Consider the following 20,308-nt stretch of genomic DNA (forward strand, 5'->3'; position numbering starts at 1 on the left):
TCTGTCTCTCTGTCTCTGTGTTTCTTTCTCAGTCTGTGTGTGTGTCTTTCTGTCTCTGTCTCTGTATCTCTCTCTGTGTGTCTTTGTCTGTCTCTGTCTTTCTGTCTCCCTGTATCTCTCCATGTGTGTGTCTTTCTCTCTCTCTCTCTCTGTATTTGTGTCTTTCTGTCTCTCACTCTGTGTCTGTATCTGTCTTTCTCTCTGTCTCTCTGTTGTCTCTCTGTGTCTTTCTGTCTCTGTGTCTCTGTATCTCTCTCTGTGTCTTTCTCTCTCTGTCTCTGTTGTCTCTTTATCTCTCTCTGTGTGTCTTTCTCTGTCTCTCTGTCTCTCTGTGTGTATTTCTTTCTGTCTCTGTTGTCTCTGTGTGTATGTGTCTTTCTGTCTCTCACTCTGTCTCTGTATCTCTCTGTGTGTGTCTTTCTGTCTCTCTGTCTTTCCCTCCCCCCCCTCTCTCTCTGTGTGTGTCTTTCTGTCTCTGTGTGTGTGTCTCTGTATCTCTCTGTGTGTCTTTCTCTGTCTCTCTGTTGTCTCTCTCTGTGTCTTTCTGTCTCACTCTGTGTCTCTGTATCTTTCTCTGTCTTTGTCTCTGTGTGTGTGTCTTTCTGTCTCTGTTGTCTCTCTGTGTGTATCTTTCGGTCTCTCACTCTGTGTGTGTATGTCTCTGTCTTTCTCTGTCTCTCTCTCTCTGCCTCTCTCTCTGCCTTTCTGTCTCTTTCTGTCTCTGTTGTCTCTCTGGGTGTCTTTCTGTGTCTCACTGTATCTCTGTATCTTTCTCTCTGTATCTTTCTGTCTCTCTGTCTTTCTCTCTCTGTGTGTGATTTTTTTTCTATCTCTGTTGTCTGTGTGTGTGTGTGTTTTGGTCTCACTCTGTCTCTCTCTCTGTCTCTCACTGTGTCTCTGTATCTCTCTCTCTCACACACACACACAAACACACACAGAGCAAGCTAACAAAGTATCTTAAGTGCCTGCAGAAAGCGAAGCTCGCTCCCTTTTACCCTGAATTGACACCCAACACAACAGGAGTTTCTCTCTCTCTCTCTCACCACACTTGTAATGTAAGTCCTGGAAGGTCCGCCTGCTCTTTTTCCAGCAGTGGACACACACACACACACACACACACACACACACACACACACACTCCCACACACACTCCGAAGGTGTGCTCAAATCTCACCGGCGTAGATTACCAGAAAGAATTCCCACACAGCTCCAAACAGGATTCAGAAGTTTGGACAATCAGTGGCTGACAGTCAGGGAGACCCACTCGTCTCTGCCCCTTGCCTTTTATCCCCCAAGCTAGGGTGGGGATAAGCTTGGACCAGCCCATAGATTTCCCACTGCTCTCCTCTCCCTTCTGTGCATCTGCGTCAGGTATGGGACCCAGCTGTTCTTCCTCTTCTTCCTCAGCCACCTTCAGATCTGGGGGCTGTTGCCTCTCCATGTGGGGGCTGATGGATGGCCCCGCCTCTGTCTCTTATCTCGGAAAGTTCCATTCCCACTTCCCCCTTGGAGCTCTCAGTTTGCCTTGATGTTGGCCCTGATTCCCACACCTCCTTATCTGATTCAGCTGCTGGAGGGGCTAGCGCCCGACAGGCCACAACATTAAGACACTCTTGTATTTAGTAAGATAAAAGTTTCCCTCACACATATGTGCTAGTCGTTCCTCATTCTAGGAGGCAGTGCTCATCTCCATTTCACAGCCGAAGAGCCAGCGCTGTCCGAAGATGTCTCCGGGGTCATGTGGCCGGCATGACTAAATGCCCAAGGCGTACGGAACGCTGTTACCTTCCCACCAATGGTGGTTCCTATTTTTCTACTTGCATTTTTTGCGTGCTTTCAAACTGCTAGATTGGCAGCAGCTGGGACAAGTAACGGGAGCTCACCCCGTTACGCGACACTAGGGATTCGAACTGCCGAACTTTGTGATTGACGCGCTCAGCGTCGGAGACCTTGACCCACCATATCCCTATTGTGTTTAGTAGAGACAAGTAAAAAAACAACTGAAAGCAAGCACTGGCACTTTTTGTTCATCGACTTTTTGTTTTTTGTTTTTTTAAAAAGGCCATTTGGGGATAGAAAAACACACGAGAGGTTACGGCGTAAGCAAATATGGCACAGAATAAATTAAAATCCAATCCCTGCTCCCCCCCCCCCCCACCTCTCCCCAACAGCCAAAACTCTTCCAGCTTGAGAGCTCAAGACAGCAATGCATTAATAAATACAAGACGGGTTCGTGGTGAGATTTCCAAGCTGGAAGGAAGGAACAGGAATTCCTCTCTCGCAAAGGAGAAAATCCAGGATGTTCAGGCAGGTTAACCCGAGGGAGAAAGGTCTGTTGAGCTGTGAGGGTGTGGGAAGAGTTAGAATTACTGCGTTTCCCCCAAAATAAGACAGGGTCTTATTTCCTTTTGACCCTCTCCCCTAAATAAGCGCTTGGCCTTATTTTCAGGGAGGTCTTATTATTTTTGAGGTGCAGGGGGCGGCGAGCGTGGTCACCTCATAGCTGCTGCTGTGTTGCAATATTTTGGTGGAGGTCTTATTTTCGGGGGGGGGTGGGCTTATTTCAGCGCACGTGCTCCAAAGCCCGATCGGGCTTATTATCCGGGGAGGTCTTCTTTTCAGGGAAACACGGTAGCTGAGTCCACAGTCTGTAGGAGTCCCGTATTCCCGACACCGGAAAGGAAAGGGATTGAGGTAGAGAAGGGACATCACTTGAGCCCAGGTTAAGGACTGTCGGGAAGGTTTTGAAGTATTGGCAGCGACAGCCCTCTGATCGGGATTAGGAAACGTAACACCGGTGTGGATCCTGTTTGCAAAACACATTTTATTGGGGGGCGGAGGGGGGGCGTGTGTTCTGCCTAGCGGAGTTGTGCCAACGAAGCGCAAGGCACACCCATCTGTCAACGTGGGTGAAATACAAACCAGCCTGCAACCAGCCCCAAAACAAGGCTACGAGGTGGTAGGCCTGAATCATTCACGGATAAGTCATTGCAAAATGGGGTAGGGAGGGGGTGGGGCAGGTAGAACTGCTGCTTGGGTTGAACTGACCCTTCTGGTTAAACCCGAGACGATCCATTTCATCGTTCATCTGGGAGGATCAGGGCATCTCCTGAAATATGGCACCATCGCTATTTAAGGTAGAAGATGAGGGGGGGGCACCCAATCGTCGGAGCAGATTCATGGTCCTCGCTCGGGGTTACCGAGCTGCCACGCAGATTCACTGGAATTTAGGATGCGACTTGGGAATGGTAAGAACGGGACATTGCGAAGTCTGTAAACACTGCAGTGCAACTGAAAAATGCAGTCTGTCGCCCCCTTCTGGTGAAAGGGACACATTTGAAGTAGTGCCTCCGCTGGCTAGTTGCTGGCATTGCAGCTCCGGACAGTCAAATCAGGCAAACTTGGCTCGGAGCTCATGAATTAATTAGGGCATCTTTCGGAAACCTGACAGCATGCTTGCATCGCCTCTTCTGCTTTCTCGCCCTTCAGCGGCCTTCGATCCAAAACACAACTGCTCTCTACCCTCCTCCCCATCTTCAGCGCACCCCTCCCCCTTGAGGCAAATGCTGCTCCACGCCCAGCGAAATCAAACTTGAATCTCGAGTCCAGCCGTGAGATTGATCGCAGGCCAGAGTCCTGTCACTGGCTTCCATTGTCTGTGCGCTTTTGGTCTCAGGCTGAGCTGTACTTGCTTTTGACGCAATTGGTGCGCATCAGCTGCAGCTGGCGGGCCACCTGGAGGACGCGGTAACGCTCGCGGAGGTTGCGGCGGCGTACGTGTTCGTTCGTGATCTCCTGCACATAGCAAGAGGGGAACCAGCCCTTCTTGCCGTCGGCTAGGCGTATGCCCTCGTACCAGCCTGTAGCATGGGGGATAGGAGAGGAAAGGAGAGGAGATGAGAGGAAGGAAAAGGAAAGGGGAGGAAAGGAGGGAAAGGAAAAGGAAGGAGGGAAGGGAAGAAAGACACAAAAGAGAGGAGAGGAGAGACAGGCAGAGGAGAGGAGAGACAGAAAAGAGAAGACAGAAAAGAGCCGAGAAGACAGAAAAGGGAGAAAAGAGGAAGATAGAAAAGAGGAGAGGCAGGCAGAAAAAAGGAGACAGCAAAGAGGAAAATAGAAAAGGAGAAGAAGACAGAAAAGAGGAGAGAGGAGAGGAGGACAGAAAATGGAAGAGAACAAGAGAGGAGAGGAAGATGTAAAATAGAAAACCAGAGGAGAGGAGGACAGAAAATAGAGGAGAGGAGAGGAGACAGGAAAGAGGAGAGGAGGAAGACAGAAAAGAGGAAGACCGCAAATAGAAGAGGAGAGGGGAAGCAGGCAGAAAAGAGGAGAGGAAGACAAAAAAGGAAAGGAGGAGAAGAGGAGACAAAAAAAAAGGAAACGGTCAGGACTTCTGCACCCTTTTCGTTGCCTCAAAATTTATTGGGAGTCTGTCCTGTCGCTTTGTGAAACTCCAACAAGCACATTGCTGCTGAATCAGCCCCGCCCTCGTCCCGTTAGTCCTCCACTTAACAACCATTCACTTAGCGACTCTTCGAAGTTGACAGCAGCGTTGAAAAAAAGGGAATTACTGCCCGACCATTTTCCACGCTTACGACTGTTGCCACATTCCCATCTTCAGGCGAGTCTTAAGGTCACATGTTTCTCACCCTTGGCCGGGAGGAATTCTGGGAGTTGAAGTCCACGCACCTTAAAAGTTGCCAAGACTGAGAAACACAGGTCTGGGGAGGCCCCAATAAGACACACACACACACACACACACACACACACACACGAGCCTACTTGCACCTTCTCTGACTCAGAAACGTTACTCAAAGGCGGGCGCTCTCACCGGAGCTCAGGAAGCTTTCGGCCTTTTACGGGGGGGGGGGGGGTGAGGGGGGAAGTGGGGTCAGAAAAGCTGCAACCAGACACCTAATTTTGTTTTGGGGTTTTTTTCTGCCATGCGAGGAAGGATGAGATTGAATATACTCCATGAAGGAGGATTCTTTGCGGCGGGGGAGAGCTTACGGCAGGGATGGCTAACCTTTTTGTCGTGTGCTGAAAGCGTGCATGCATGTGACAGCGCATGCACGCATGTGCCCACATTCATAATGCATTGCATGTACAACAAAACCTCCCCCATGTGCTACGCCCCCATGTATATGCGCGTGCACCCCTGTGCTCCCCATTTTGGGCCTAGCAGGCCTCCCTGCAGCCTCCTGGGACCAAGAACAGGCCATGGGGGGGGGAATACCCTCTGCGCCCCATTTTGGGCCTAGCAGGCCTCCCTGCAGCCTCCTGGGACCAAAAATAGGCCATGGGGGGGGGGAATACCCTCTGCGCCCCATTTTCGTCCTAGCAGGCCTCCCTGCAGCCTCCTGGGACCCAGAACAGGTAATGGAGGGGAATACTCTCTGCACCCCATTTTGGTCCTAGCAGGCCTCCCTGAGCCTCCTGGGACCAAGAACAAGCCATTGGAGGTGGGGGAATACCCTCTGCGCCCCTTTTGGGGCTAGCAGGCCTCCCTGCAGTCTCCTGGGACCAAAAACGGGCTGCAGGGAGGCACACCGCGGCCCCTTCACTCCACACCCACCGCTCATGCGTGGCAGAGATCAGTGACGTGCGGTGACGTTTATGACTGGTGAGGCTGGTGACGTCATCAAACCACATGGTTGCTCCGATCGCACGGGCGCAGCCCAAACGAAGAAGTTTCTTTAGCTCCAGCCTCAATCAGCGCAGCCGGGGTCCCCTTCATCTTGCCTCAGGAAGGAGGGGAATGGGACCACGTGTGCAGGGGAAGGGGATCGCGGCTCTGCTAATCTGAGGCTGGGCGCTGAGGAGCCGCCTGCACACGTGGTCCCATTCCCCTTGCAAGGATCCCGGGCTCGCCCGATGCAAAAAATGCCTAGGTATCGTGTTTCCCCGAAAATACAACCTGTCCCGCGCTCACTGACCTAGCGTTATCCCGAAAGCGCCAAGTTACAGGAGCCGGGGGTGGGGGGAGCGCTCACGTTGCTTGCCGCCTTCAGTATACCACTAGGTTGGGGAGTGGCGTTCTGTCCGGCCAGAGGGGAGAGTTGACGGGCGGCTGCTCTCTTGTGAACTGGCTCCCGAAGAGCCGGGCACAGCAGCAGCCACCCGGTAAATCCCCTCTCCAGCCGGGAAAAGCGCCATTCACTGACCTCAGCAGCCGCCTGGCAAATCCCCTCTCCAGCCGGGAAAAGCGCCATTCACTGACCTAGGGGGTACCAAGCCCTTGCGCAGCTCTCCCAGGCCACCGCTGCTGGCTCCTGCTGCCCGCCGCTGGCTGCTGCTGCCCGCCGCCGCCCACCGCCGCCCTGCTCCGCTCCGCGCATAACTTCCAAACTCCAAAACTTCCAGCATCGGCCGCTCTAGGAGTGCTCTCTATGGTGGGCCGGCTGCCGGACAGAGAGTTTTCCGGACAGAGTCTTCCAGCAGCCGGCCCACCATAGAGAGCACTCCTAGAGCGGCCGATGCTGGAAGTTTTGGAGTTTGGAAGTTATGCGCGGAGCGGAGCGGGGCGGTGGGGGGCGGTGGCGGGCAGCAGCAGCTAGCGGCGGTGGCCTGGGAGAGCTGCGCAAGGGCTTGGTACCCCCTAGGTCAGTGAATGGCTCTGCTAATCTGAGGCTGTGCGCTGAGGATGCTGGAAGTTTTGGAGTTTGGAAGTTATGCGCGGAGCGGAGCGGGGCGGCGGCGGGCAGCAGCAGCCAGCGGCGGGCAGCAGGAGCCAGCAGCGGTGGCCTGGGAGAGCTGCGCAAGGGCTTGGTATCCCCTAGGTCAGTGAATGACTCTGCTAATCTGAGGCTGTGCGCTGAGGATGCTGGAAGTTTTGGAGTTTGGAAGTTATGCGCGGAGCGGGGCGGCGGCGGGCAGCAGGAGCCAGCAGCGGTGGCCTGGGAGAGCTGCGCAAGGGCTTGGTACCCGCTAGGTCAGTGAATGGCGCTTTTCCCGGCTGGAGAGGGGATTTGCCGGGCGGCTGCTGAGGTCAGTGAATGGTGCTTTTCCCGGCTGGAGAGGGGATTTGCCGGGCGGCTGCTGCTGTGCCCGGCTCTTCGGGAGCCAGTTCACAAGAGAGCAGCCGCCCGTCAACTCTCCCCTCTGGCCGGACAGAACGCCACTCCCCAACCTAGCGGTATACTGAAGGCGGCAAGCAATGTGAGTGCTCCCCCCACCCCCGGCTCCTGTAACTTGGTGCTTTCGGGATAACGCTAGGTCAGTGAGCGCAGGACAGGTTGTATTTTCGGGGAAACACGGTACCTAGGCATTTTTTGCATCGGGCGAACCCGGGATCCTTGCAAGGGGAATGGGACCACGTGTGCAGGCGGCTCCTCAGTGCACAGCCTCAGATTAGCAGAGCCGCGATCCCCTTCCCCTGCACACGTGGTCCCATTCCCCTCCTTCCTGAGGCAAGATGAAGGGGACCGCGGCTGCGCTGATTGAGGCTGGAGCTGAGGAGCCTCCTGCACACGTCCTATTCCCCTTGCAAGGATCCTGGGCTCGCCCGATGTAAAAAATGGCGAGATCGGCACACTTGGGGCTGCTGCTGAGATGTCCAGGGAGGCTAAAGCAAGCCGCGCGCCTCTCCCAGCCACTTTCACGGCTTCCTGGAGTAATTTTTTTTATATTTTCATGATGAGAGCGGTGAGGCTCTGCCTCCCCTGCCTCCCTGACTGCACGTCACTGGCAGAGATCCAAAAATCATCTGCCTGGCGGGAGGCGCATGCGCAATGAAGCTGAGCTGGGGGGACAACTCATGTGCCTACAGGTTCGCCATCATGGGCTTACAGCTGGGGGTTAAGGGTGGCTATAAGGTTATAAGACTTTAAGAACAGAGGTCCCCAGCCCCAGGTCTGTGGCCCGGCCCCAGACCCCAGCATGCCGGAAACTGGACCGCACAAACGAGGGAAGCCCCATCCATGAGATGCAAGCAGCATGTGAAACCACACCTTCTTTGGTCCACGGAAAAACCTCTCTCCACGGAAACGGTCCCTGGTGGCCCAGAAGATTGGGGGCCGCTGCTCTAGACTGACTACGACTCGATGTTACCCAGTACATGAGATTAAAGTTGAGTTTAGTTCAAGGGGACAATACAGACAACAACCCTGCAGTTCTCAGAAGTCATTTGCTATCACTTTTTCCTCAGATGCTTACAGCCTAGCCTGGGATCACTTGGTGGTCTCCCTTTCAAGTCCTGCTGGAGCAGCACAGCATTAACACCGTCGGGACGGCCAGGGTTTTAAACGCTGGAGGGCCATTTTCTTCAAGGAGACCCCTCTCTCTCTCTGTGTGTTGGGGACTTTAGCTTCCAGCTGGCTGAGAATTTGGGAAGGTGCCGGAGTCACCGAAAGGACCTTGAAGGATCGGAAGAGAATGCTTTAGCAGAGAACTCTGCTAAAAAAAGCCACCATCTTTGAGTTAGGAAGCCCCATGGCCCAGGCTCCCAATTTCTAAAAACGTTCAAAGAAGGAGAAGAAGCCGCAATTTGGTCCCAACCGTTAGGGAGGGTCACATCCCCGAGCTCACCCTCAGTTTTGCGCACCACGTTGACAATGTCCGTCGGTTCGAGACTCAGCTCGTCTGCCTGGGCTGCGCTGTAGGTCTCTGTGCACTGCACCTGGGGACAATCTGCAGAAAGGGAAGAGAGAGAAAAACAACAACTGAATTATTATTACTATTATTGTTGTTGTTGTTGTTATTGTTGTTGTTATTGTTGTTATTATTATTATTATTATTATTATTATTATTATTATTATTATTATTATTATTATTATTCGATTGTGTCATAGCGGCCAGTTGTTTCGCCAGATTTGGCATTGATTACTAGTCGGGCCCCACCCAGGGGCCTAGGACGTCGTAACGTATTTTCGTAATATACGTGCAGATCCAAGCAGTGCAGCTTTTTGCATTTGACTGATGGTGATTTTGTCACGTTTTAACTGTTTTAAATGTAATTCCAGTGCTTTTGGAATAGCACCCAGTGTGCCGACTACCACTGGAATTACCACTGCTGGTATAATAATAATAATAATAATAATAATAATAATAATAATAATAATAATAATAATAATAACAACAACAACAACAACAACAACAACAACACCAATAATAATAATAATTGGAAGATTAAAGTCCAAACTGAGTGGAGGAAACATCATAAAAGCCATAAATACCTGGACTATACCTGTAATTCAATACTCTGCAGGAATAATTGACTGCACCCAGATGGAGTTGGACAATTTGGACAGAAAAACAAGGAAGCTTATGATAATGAATCATGCTTTGCACCCTAAAAGTGATGTTGATCGATTGTATCTACCAAGAGCAGAAGGTGGTCGAGGACTCCTACAAGTAAAGCAGACTGTGGAAGAAGAAAGGCACAGCTTGAATGATTACATCCAGAAACGGGAAGAACCAATGATTAAGGAAGTAAATAAAAGAGGCCTTTTGAAGACAACTAAGTTAAAAGCTGAATATAAGAAAGAAGTAATTGAGAAGCGAGCTGGAAATTAGAAAAGCAAAGCCATGCATGGCCAATACTTGAAAGGTGTTGAAGGCAAAGCTGACCAAAAACTAACTTGGAACTGGTTAAGATCAGGAGTACTGAAAAAAGAAACAGAAGGCTTTATTTATTTTGGCAGCTCAAGAACAAGCCTTAGCCACAAACTGCATGAAGGCAAAAATTCAACATGTTACCACCAACAGCAAATGTCGCCTCTGTAATGAGAAAGATGAGACGGTCGACCACTTGATCAACGGGTGCAGCAAAATTTCACAAACTGACTACTTACAACATCATTCACTGGAAATTGTGCCAAAAGTTTGGATTTGAGTACAGCAAAAACCACTGGGACCATCAGATTGAGAAGGTTTTAGAGAATGAGAAAGTCAAGATCTTGTGGGACTTCAGAATCGAGACTGACAGGCACTTGGCCTACAACACGCCGGACATAACAATAATTGAAAAGACAAAAGTATGGTTCATTGACATTGCAATACCTGGTGATGCATGAATTGATGATAAACAGCAAGAAAAAATCACAAAATACCGGGACTTGCAAATTGAGGTTGAGAGACTGTGGAAAAAGAAATCATGTGTTGTCCCAATTGTAATTGGAGCCCTTGGAGCAATACCCAAAGGACTACCTCGCTATTTGGAAATTCTAAATTTACTTGACTTGAACATTCTGACTCTATAAAAAACCACCCTACTTGGAACAACTGATATCCTCCGACGTTACCTTAACAGTTCCTAAGTCCTTGGTTAGGACTCGAGCTGTTGAGCTACCAACCAGCCCCAAAGGCTGTGAATCTCACCAAAGATTAACCACGCAATAATAATAATATTTTTTTAAAAAAGGAAAGAAGGACAACATAGGGAAAGGTATTAAGTATCTCTGTAGTGGTAGGAAATAAATTTCCTGGCAACAACTAAGAACAACTAAGAAATCAGGGTTGACTTGAGAGTAAAGCCACAGATGGACAGTGATTGGCCCCTCCCATAGGAAATAAAAGAGGAGCGAAAGGGGAGTGGGTTTTTGCAGGAAGCAATTCGTTCATTAGTTCGTTTCAGGAGTGTGAAGATCTGTCCGTGAATCTCAGAGACTCTGTGCCCAGTCTTTCCTTGCACTGCACTGCATTTGGAAAAATATTTATATGGCAGCTTTCCAAGATAGATAAGGTCTATGGTCATAAATTCACCTTTGAAAGTCTGTTTGCCAGGCCTTTGCTGAATGTGAATGAGAGGAATAAAAGGGGTTTTGTCAGGACCAGGAATCTGCTTTTTGTGCTTTTGGGGGAAGCATACGTCAGAACAGTTTCATCTTCCAGTCCCTTAATCAAATTTGTTACTCTCCTGCTTCCTCTAGCCTCCAGCCTTCACCACTAAAGATAACTGGGCTTTAGGTAAAATTGCAAATTGGGAAAGGAAAAAAAAATCAGCCCTGTCACAGAATAACAAATTTAGCCTGAAAGCCAAGTTGTTTCAAAGGTCAAGATATGAGAAATGGCTTTGTGCATTTAAATCATGGCTATCTTAGCCTGTCCGGTGGAGGCTACCGTTGACTGATCCAGAAGCCGTGGGAGAGGAATGTGATGTTCCTCAATTTTCCCAGCCTTTCGGAATAGCAGGTAAAGAAAACCATGTTAGCATGGAGTAGGAACTTTGGTTACAGCATAGATTTGGACAATTGGCGAGACTTATGGGAAAGAAACAGAAAGTTAACTTTAGCCACCTCGTATAAGGAAAACTTATACAAGATGTTCTACAGGTGGCACATCCCACCCACAAGATTAGCTAAAATGAACAAAAATGTATTGCCACGATGTTGGAAATGCAATGCTGCACTAGGGACCTTCTACCATATGTGGTGGGAGTGCACAAAAGCTAGGGCTTTTTGGCACCAGATAAGAAAGTATTTGGAAGAGATGCTAAATCAAAAGATGGAGTTGAGGCCAGAATTATTTCTACTAGGAATCACAAAAGAAAAACACGCCAAAAGTGGACTATATTTGATGCTGCATATTTTAATGGCGGCAAGACAGGTTTTTGCACAAAAATCGAAAAATAAAGAGACTCCCTCAGAACAAGAAATAATAAATAAGATACTGACGTGCGCAGAGATGGACAGACTGACTCTAGAGCTCAGAGACAAGGGTGAGATGGAATATTACGAAATCTGGGACAAATGGTACTGATGGTTAGAAATGAGGGGAAAAGGCTGGGACAGAAAAAGACAGACAAGTTAAGAATTGGAAAATATGGTACCGTATATTCCGTATAAGGCGACTGGGTGTATAAGACGACTCCCTACTTTTAGGTGCCTGCAAGCTGGCTGAAGGCCTCCGCGCTGCCGGGCTTTCGTACTTTGAGCTCACCACCTTCCTCCTCCAGACCATTAGCCAGACCTTACTAAGCCATCCCAGCCCTCATCCATCCATGTGCCCAGGCGAGGAGCGCCGAGGTTAATGATTGAAAGGCCGGCATCTGTGCTGGTGATGGCGCGGCTTTTTGCTTGGCGGCGTTGCTTTTTCTTTTGTTTTGGTTTTTTGGTATACCCGGCGTATAAGACGACCCCCGATTTTTGAAATAATTTTTTGGGGTTGAAAAGTTGTCTTATACGCCTGAAAATACGGTATTAAGAATGTGTGATAGGTAGGAATTGGATATGTATTTGTATGATTAGTAATTATATAAAAGAAAGGGTCGACGGACAGGTAATCTGACTGACTACATACACCTATGTAATGGATATAAAATGTAATTGTAAGATCTAATCACTATATGGAAATGTTTAGGTCAGAAATGTCGCACTATGTCCAATGTTTTTAATGTTTAGCTAATAAAAAAACTTTTTAATATTTTTTTTTACTAGCCTTTGAACAAGAAGCAGTGGAAAGAGAGGGAGGGGGGAGGTTTAAAAGGAAGACAGCCAAAAACTCTCACCCCAATCTTCATAAATGGTTTCCTGCTTGTTATTAGGCTGGGACTCGTGGCTTGGGAAAGCACCCATCCAGCGGTGCATATCGGATCTGGAAGAGACAATTTTGGAGATGCACTATTTGGGTTGGATTCATTCATTCATTCATTCATTCATTCATTCATTCATTCATTCATTCAATGACAATCGTGATTTGGATGACTGAGAATCTCTACAGACTTTTCGCTATACAATTTGGGATGAACACCCTTCCAATGGTGTGGGAGTAGGAATGGATTTCCAGAGGGGAAAAAAATTGCAGACGACAGGAACCAGGAGCAGCAGCCAGGTGACGCTGAGGAAAAAGATAAACCTACAACCTATCAACGACCCTCTAAAACAGGGGTGTCAAACTCAAGGCCCAGGGGCCAGATCCGGCCTGCAGGGTACTTAGATCTGGCCTGTGGGCTGCCCTGGAAACAGCAAAGGACCAGCCCGTGGTGTTTCTGCCAGCAAAAATGGGCTTCCAAGCTCTGTTTTCACTGGCAGAGGGTTGCAGAAAGCCATGGCAGCCGAAAACGGAGCTCGGGAGCCCGTTTTTGCTGGCGGAGTGCTCGGGCCACCACAGGCGCACCCAACTCAAGTGACATTAAACTGGCCACGCCTACCCTGGCCACCCCTCCACCCTGAGGTCAAACACAACCCTGAGGACAAAGGTAAACCTCCAAGTGGCTCAAGGACCCTCTAAAAAGGATGCAAATGACCAGCTGCTTGCAAGGCATATAAATCCTTCCCTTCCCCACCATCCAGTCAGAGCTGAAGAAGCTTCTCGGATGAGAAGCAAAACGTCTTCAAAGAAAAACCAAAAAAGTCCAGTTGCCTCTTGAAAAAAAAAAAAGCACCTTTGGGACAACCATGACCTGGAAAGACTGTGAATCTCCATAGATACTTCTAGAGCTAGATCTCACGTTCTAGCCCTCTGAAAAAAAGCAGCCTGCTCTGATTATTTCTCTTTTCTATTTATAAATGGGATGCAGTTACTGTTGTGGCCCACCAGTGGCCAACTGAGCTGGCAGCAGAGTCGGACTGTGAGCAGGTTGGGGAGGAACATCGGCCAGTCCTGAAGTTTGGGGAAGGATTTGAGAAGTGCTGTGCGTCAGAGTCAGAAATGGGGCCAGGGCCGTCCGACAGTTATCAGCTGCTTTGGGAGCTGGATATCAGTGGGGCAGAAGAACAGCTGGAGCCTGTTCCCGATGTGTTCATGCGCAAAGCTGCCAGGAGAAGGGAACAGCTAAGGAACAAGGCTCAAATTGGGAGTAAAGCCACAGGGTGGACGGTGGATGGCCCCTCCCATAGGGAATAAAGAGGAGCGAGAGGAGAGGGGAGTTTGCAGGAGACAATGAGTTCAATTCATTAGGGTGAAGATCTGTTCCTGACTTCTTGCCAAGTAATTGCTGCTACAGCATGGCATTTGGAAGATATCTGCCTGACAACTCTCCAAGCCTGATAAAGGTCTGTAGTTGTGAAATCTCATGAAAAACTGTTTGCCGGGACTTTGCTGGAGAGCAATTCCCTTTAACCCATATAAAAGAGCTGTTATCAGAACGAGGAGTCCGCTTCATGATCTTGGGAGGCCTAGGTCAGAACAGTTACTACCACCTTTGCTAACTCTCTTCACCCCCTATGCGGCTACTCACTGGGTCGGGGCGCGACAGAGGCGTTCGGCACTCCGCCCTTGGTGATTCTCCATCAACGTCAGGTAGAAGCTGTTCTCTGCGTTTGGGCCGGTGGTGGTGTCCTCGCAACTCTGGGCTTGGACTAGCGAACGATGGGCATAATCCAGCACCACAAAGCGTTCTGAGCTGCAGGAGCAGATCCGGAAACGGAAGCAAAGAAAACCTATTAGCGAATCCCAGATCAGTTGCTTTCAAAGACATGTGACTGGCGGTAGCTGATTCCCCCCCCCCCCCCAATGGCTGTTTCCAGATCAGTGGGCCTGCACGTGGGATCAAGGTCAACCATTGTGGAGACTTAGACGGGTGGGCTTCAAAAATTGCAGCAACGGGTTCGCTGCCCTGTTGCTGGGTGGGCGTGGCCATGGTGGGCGTGGCCTAGTTGGCTTCCTTCACCACAGCGGGAGGGGGCATTTTCACCCTCCCCAGGCTCCGGAGGCTTAACTTGAGCCTCCAGGAGGGCGAAAACTGCTTCCCCCTGCTTCCGGAGGCCCTCCAGAGGATGGAAACAGGCCAGTTTCTGGACTTCCGGAACTTCCGGTAGGCCTGCTTTTCGCCCTCTCCAGGCTCCGGAGGCTTTCCTCAAGTCTCCGAGAGGGCGAAAACTGCTTCTCCCTGCTGCCGGAGGCTCTCTGGAGGATGGAAACAGGCCAGTTTCTGGACTTCCGAAACTTCCGGTAGGTCCGTTCCCCTCTTCCCCGAGCCTCTGTGCGGGCCCTGCATTTACCTCGCATGATGAATGGGCCACGTGGAGACTCCTGGGAGAGGCAGGGTGGGGTGGGAGGAGCAGGGCCAGCTAGAAGTGGCATTTGGGGGCTCGTCAAACTGCTCAGAATCTTCGTGCGAACCCCCAGTAGCCCACCCCTGGCTCCTGCACATGAATAGATCTGGAAGCTCCCCAACCAGAGGTCTCTGGTTTAGATCGCTACGGTTCTCATCCAGGAGTAGGGGAGAACCTGGGGCATTAGCAATAGCACTTGAGACTTCTATATCGCTTCATAGGGCCTTCCAGCTCTCTCGAAGCAGTTTATAGAATTGGCATATTGCTACCAACAATCTGGGGCATCATTTTACCGACTTCGGAAGGATGGAAGGCTTAGTTAGCCTCGAGCTAGTCAAGATTGAACGGCTGGCAGTAGGCAGAATTAGCCTGCAATACTGCATTCTAACCACTCTGCCACCACGGCTCCTGTAATCATTCCACTAGGCAAGATGCCCCAGAGGCTGAAGTCTTTTTGCAACATCTGTTGTTGTTGTTGTTTTGTTTTAAAAGCAAGTTTCTAGCCCTCAAGATTTGAAGCAGGAGGTTTGGAAAACAGTCCATTCTCAAACTTGCAAAATTTGCCGAAGCAGAACCATAGCCCAAACTTTGCGGTCTCCCCAATTCTCCATCCCCCTCAAAACTTGACCTTGGGGGCAGAGGTCAAGTTTGCCCTCCTCCTGCTGCCTCTTCTGTAAATCATCATCATTTAATGACCCCCATAATCCTTCTGGGCAGCTAAATGGAGCTAGCAGAGTGTTTAATGGCCGGATGCCATTCATGTTGCCAATGCGGAGTTTTGTATAGCAGATATTATTCTCATTGTGCCCATAGAGAGAAAGATCTGCCTCTACCTAGGATCGAACTCACAGCCCCTTGATTGGGAGGCAAGAGCTCCACCTCTAGGCCACTGCACCACTGCTTCCTGCTCCTTCTATAGATATACCCCTTTAAATGCAGACTAGTCGCCCTGTTGCGAGAATTTTCAGCCTAGGCCTTCTGCTCCTTCTCTCACCTCTTGCGCTGAGTGACCAGCAGCAGGTCGTTGAAGAGGAACAGGTAGATGGGGATCAGTTTCGGCTTGTTGCCAAAGATGGTGCCACGATGCACAACTTCCAGGAGTTCTCCTTGCTTTAACAGCTGTCGGGTCTGGGAAATGATCGGAATGGCCTAAATCGGAAAGAGAATCATTAAAAAAAGTTCCTGGAAGCCACCTGGATTTTTTTTTAAATGTTATTTTTATATAAACAATCCATTTTCCATTAACCAGTGTGTCGTCTGGGTACAAATATTTTGTGCCAACATTAAAATATGCAATCTTATTCATTATTTAATCCCATTTTAGCTTAATTTTCAATACCTTAAGAATCTATTATAACAATCCCGTTGTAATGTATTTAACTCTACTAGTTATATTAACTGTTAATACATTTTCTATACTTTAGATAACTTCTTTCACTAGTAATTCTTATGTCTATTCTCTAACCATCGGTAAAAATATTCCCAAATTGTATAATAATCCGTTTGTTCTTTCTCTTTGATAGCCAGTGTCGATATATTTATTTCTGCACATTCTAATATTTCTCTAATCACATTCTCCTCGATAGGGATCTCTCCGTTTTTCCAATTTTGTGCAAATATGATCCTAGCTGCTGTTATAACATGAATAATCAAATATACATTTTCTTTATTATAATTTTCTGGTACAATCAGTGAACAAAGATTCTCTGAGCAAATTCACAGATTAGGGCCGTGTTTCTTAACCTTGACGACTTTGATGGATGGACTACAACTCCCAGAATTCCGCAGCCAGTTTTGCTGATTGTGGCATTCTGGGAGTTGAAGTCCTCACATCTGAACATAGCTGAAATTGAGAAACTTTGTGGTGGCTGGCTATGGAATTCTGGGAATTGAAGTCCACACTTCACATTTGTTAGGACAAGCCAGGCGTTGCCCTGTCAGCTCCAGCATGAATGCGAGCGCTGGCCAGCTGACTTCGGCCTTCTTTTGAGGCCGTTTTTTGCCCTCCAGAGGCTTCCTTGAAGTCTCCGGAGTGCGAAAAAACGCCCCTATGGGCAAACCGGAAGTTCAGCAACGGACTTCCGGTTTGCTCATAGAGCCGTTTTTCACCTCCGGAGCCTTCCCTGAAGCCTCCGGAGGGCCTCTGGGGCGGGGGGCAGGCTGTTTTCGCCCTCCTCAGGCTCCTAGAAAGCCTCTGGAGCCTGGGAAGGGCGAATAAAGCATGTCAAAAGCTGGGTCACGCCCGTATGCACGCTGGGGTCACACGCATAGCCTTATAGGTGTGGCACACCCACACACAACCCTGCACTCCCCCTGCTTTTGGCACACAAGTCAAAAAAGTTTAGCCATCCCTGGGTTAGGGTATGCCAAGGGAGACATTTTTTTAATAGTGAGCTTGCCAAAATGGCAGTGCTTAATGTGTCAAACCGAGTTCGTTATACCTGTCGAACTGGGTGATCTGAGGATCCCTTGCAGAAAAATATCACCACGCCACCTCCCAAAGGCACAAGTGGACTACAGAAGGAATAGATCAGATATCCAGCTCTGGCTTATCAATGGAGACCGAGTGGAGCACGTGGAGAATTTTACATTTCTGGGTGTTATCATTAAAAGAGTACCTGACCTGGGCCGCTCACATTGCAGCACCGGTCAAAAGGGCCCAGGAGAGATTATATTACCTGAGACTTCTCAGGAAACAACAACTGGTTGAAAATCTGCTGGTGACCTTCTACCGCTCCACCATAGAGAGTATTTTAACTTACTGCACCTGTGTATGGTTTGCAGGACAGCGTTCCTGTCTGGCCCAGAGGATCATGGGTTGCCCTCTCTCCTCTTTGGAAGAGCTCTATAGCTCCCGCTGCCTTAAGAAAGTTCAAAACATTCTTAAAGATCCATCTCATCCTGGGCATCCTTTTTTTTTTTTGAACTATTACCATCTGGCAGACGGTACAGGATAATAAAAGCAAGGACAAATAGGCTGAAAAACAGCTTCTCTCCCAGGGCAGTAACTCTACTGAACTCCACTGTATAGTGCAGTGATGGCGAACCTATGGCACGCATGCCACAGGTGGCACGCGGAGCCATTTGTCAGGGCACGCGAGACGCCGCCCTGTCAGCTGGCGAGCGCGCATGCGGAGTGAGGTCTTGCAACTTCCGGTTTGCTCGGAGGGTCGTTTTGAGTGCTCCGAAGGTGTCAGGGAAGCCTCCTGACGGTCCCTGAAGCCTTCGGAGCGCTTAAAACGACCCTCCTGCAACTTCCAGTTTGCTCGGAGGGTCGTTTTGAGTGCTCCGAAGGCGTCAGGGAAGCCTCCTGATGGTCCCGTGAAGCCTCCGGAGGGCGTCTGTGGGGTGGGGGGAGGGGAGGCTGTTTTCCCCCTCCCCAGGCTCCTATAAAGCCTCTGGAGCCTGGGAGGGCGAAAAAAAACCATGTAAAAAGGGGGGGGGAGTGCCTGTGGTGCGCACATGCACACTGGGGGGTCGCACATTGTTATGGGTGCAGCACGCCCGCACAGGACCCCCCTGCGCTCCCCCCACTTATGGCACGCGAGCCAAAAATGGTTCGCCATCGCTGGTATAGTGCAATATGAATGCAATGTCGGGTTTTCAATTTCAATCATATGGCATGTGAAGGATGTGTGTTTGTGTTTTTATATTTACACCGAAGATGGCATTTAATTTCATTGCACGATGTGCAGGGACAATAAAGTAAACAACCCCAGGCAGCTGTATCTTCTCTTAAATTCCCAAATTCATTGCAAGCCCACGGAGACAAGTTGTGGCAGGCTACAGCAAGGCCAAAAGACGGGCCCAGGCCAAACCCCTTCTGACCTTCAGCTTATCAAACTCAATCTTGCTGGCCGTGTGAATCAGTTCTTCCATATGACGCATGCGGCCGACCTCGGAGTTGCATTCTTCAATGATCTAAAGCAGAGATTTGGAGACAGATGTGAGGCAGAAGAGAGAGAAAAAAACCCATCAGCATCAGGGTTGTGTTTGACCTTGGGGGCCCTGGATGGGGGCGTGGCCAGCTCAACGCCACTCATGTTGGGGGCACCTGTGGCGGCCCGAGGGCTCCGCCAGCGAAAACGGAGCTCCATTTTTGCTGGCAGGCGGTTCCAGGAAGCTGTCGCTGCCAAAAACAGAGCTTCGGAGAGCTCCGTTTTCATTGGCAGAAGCGCCGTAGGCCGGTCCTTCACTGTTTCCCAGGGTGGGGTCCCACGGGCCAGTTCTAAGCACCCCGCGGGCCGCATCTTACTTGTGGGCCTTGAGTTTGACATCACTGTTTTAGAGGGTGCCAGGTTGGATGGATGGATGAATAGATAGATAGATGAAAGATGGATGAATAGATAAGATAGACAGATAAATAGATAAATAGATAGATAGATAAATAGATGATGGATGGATGGATAGATGGATGGGTGGGTAGGTAGGTAGGTAAGTAAGATAGGTTGATAGGTAGGTAGGTAGGTAGGTAGGTAGGTAGGTAGGTAGGTAGGTAGATCGATAGATGATGGATGGATGGATATGTAGGTAGGTAGGTAAGTAGGTAAGTGGATGGATGGATGGATAGACAGAGATGTCAGATGGATGAATAGATAAGATAGACAGATAAATAGATAAATAGATGATGGATGGATGGGTAGATAGGTAGGTAAGTAAGATAGGTTGATAGGTAGGTAGGTAGGTAGGTCGATCGATAGATAGATAGATGATGGATGGATATGTAGGTAGGTAAGTAAGTAGATGGATGGATGGATGGTTGGATGGATGGGTGGTTGGGTGGGTAGATAGGTAGGTAGGTAGATGATAGATAGATAGATAATGATGATGGATGGATATGTAGGTAGGTAGGTAAGTGGATGGATGGATGGATGGATTTGTGGGTGGGGGGGGTAGATAGATAGATAGATAGATAGATAGATAGATAGATAGATAGATAGATAGATAGATGATGGATGGATAGGTAGGTAGGTAGGTAAGTAGATAGGTAGGTAGGTAGATTATAGATAGATAAATAGATAGATAACCATCCATCCATCCATCCATCTATAATCTATCTAATCAATCTGCCTGTCTGTTTATCCGTCCGTCCGTCCATCCATCCATCCGATTTAGTCCCTGATGCCTCTAAAGAAGAAGAATTGTAGCTCAGGGTCGAAATGAGGGCTCCGTGGTGCTCTCTGAGCTTGGTTGTTTGATTGCAGATGTTTCATCACTCAATCTAGGTGACATCATCAGGGCTTGTCTCTATTCATGGCTTCTTTTACCTTGGAAACAGAAGCCAGGGCCTTCAGAGCGTTTTGTTCTCGCAAAGACGCTTCCTCCGTCCGGCGCAGGATATTCTAGACACACAGAAAATAAAACCAAGAGGAAGG

At 49.2% G+C, this 20,308-nt stretch overlaps 1 protein-coding gene across 2 annotated transcripts in view; it reads right to left on the bottom strand.

Moving 5' to 3' along the window:
• Window positions 1-2,804: 2,804 nt before the first annotated feature.
• The window catches only part of LOC309400706 (rho guanine nucleotide exchange factor 15-like), a 97,143-nt gene continuing 79,639 nt past the window's right edge, over window positions 2,805-20,308 (bottom strand). Inside the window, exons 10-17 of one of the 2 annotated variants that reach the window (XR_014176694.1) lie at window positions 20,201-20,275; window positions 18,762-18,854; window positions 15,928-16,082; window positions 14,117-14,281; window positions 12,446-12,531; window positions 8,527-8,628; window positions 8,155-8,354; window positions 3,722-3,860 (exon numbers count right to left, since the gene is read on the bottom strand). Coding sequence is in view for 1 of the 2 variants with exons in the window: in XM_081969338.1 (XP_081825464.1) it covers window positions 3,673-3,860; window positions 8,527-8,628; window positions 12,446-12,531; window positions 14,117-14,281; window positions 15,928-16,082; window positions 18,762-18,854; window positions 20,201-20,275 (864 nt within the window). In the remaining variant the exon portion in view is untranslated. Of the gene's footprint in view, window positions 3,861-8,154; window positions 8,355-8,526; window positions 8,629-12,445; window positions 12,532-14,116; window positions 14,282-15,927; window positions 16,083-18,761; window positions 18,855-20,200; window positions 20,276-20,308 lie in introns of both variants that reach the window. The other variant, XM_081969338.1, reaches the window with a different exon arrangement.

The sequence above is a fragment of the Natrix helvetica genome (assembly GCF_964273705.1).
Source record: "Natrix helvetica genome assembly, chromosome: W".
NCBI classification, from domain to species: domain Eukaryota; kingdom Metazoa; phylum Chordata; class Lepidosauria; order Squamata; family Natricidae; genus Natrix; species Natrix helvetica.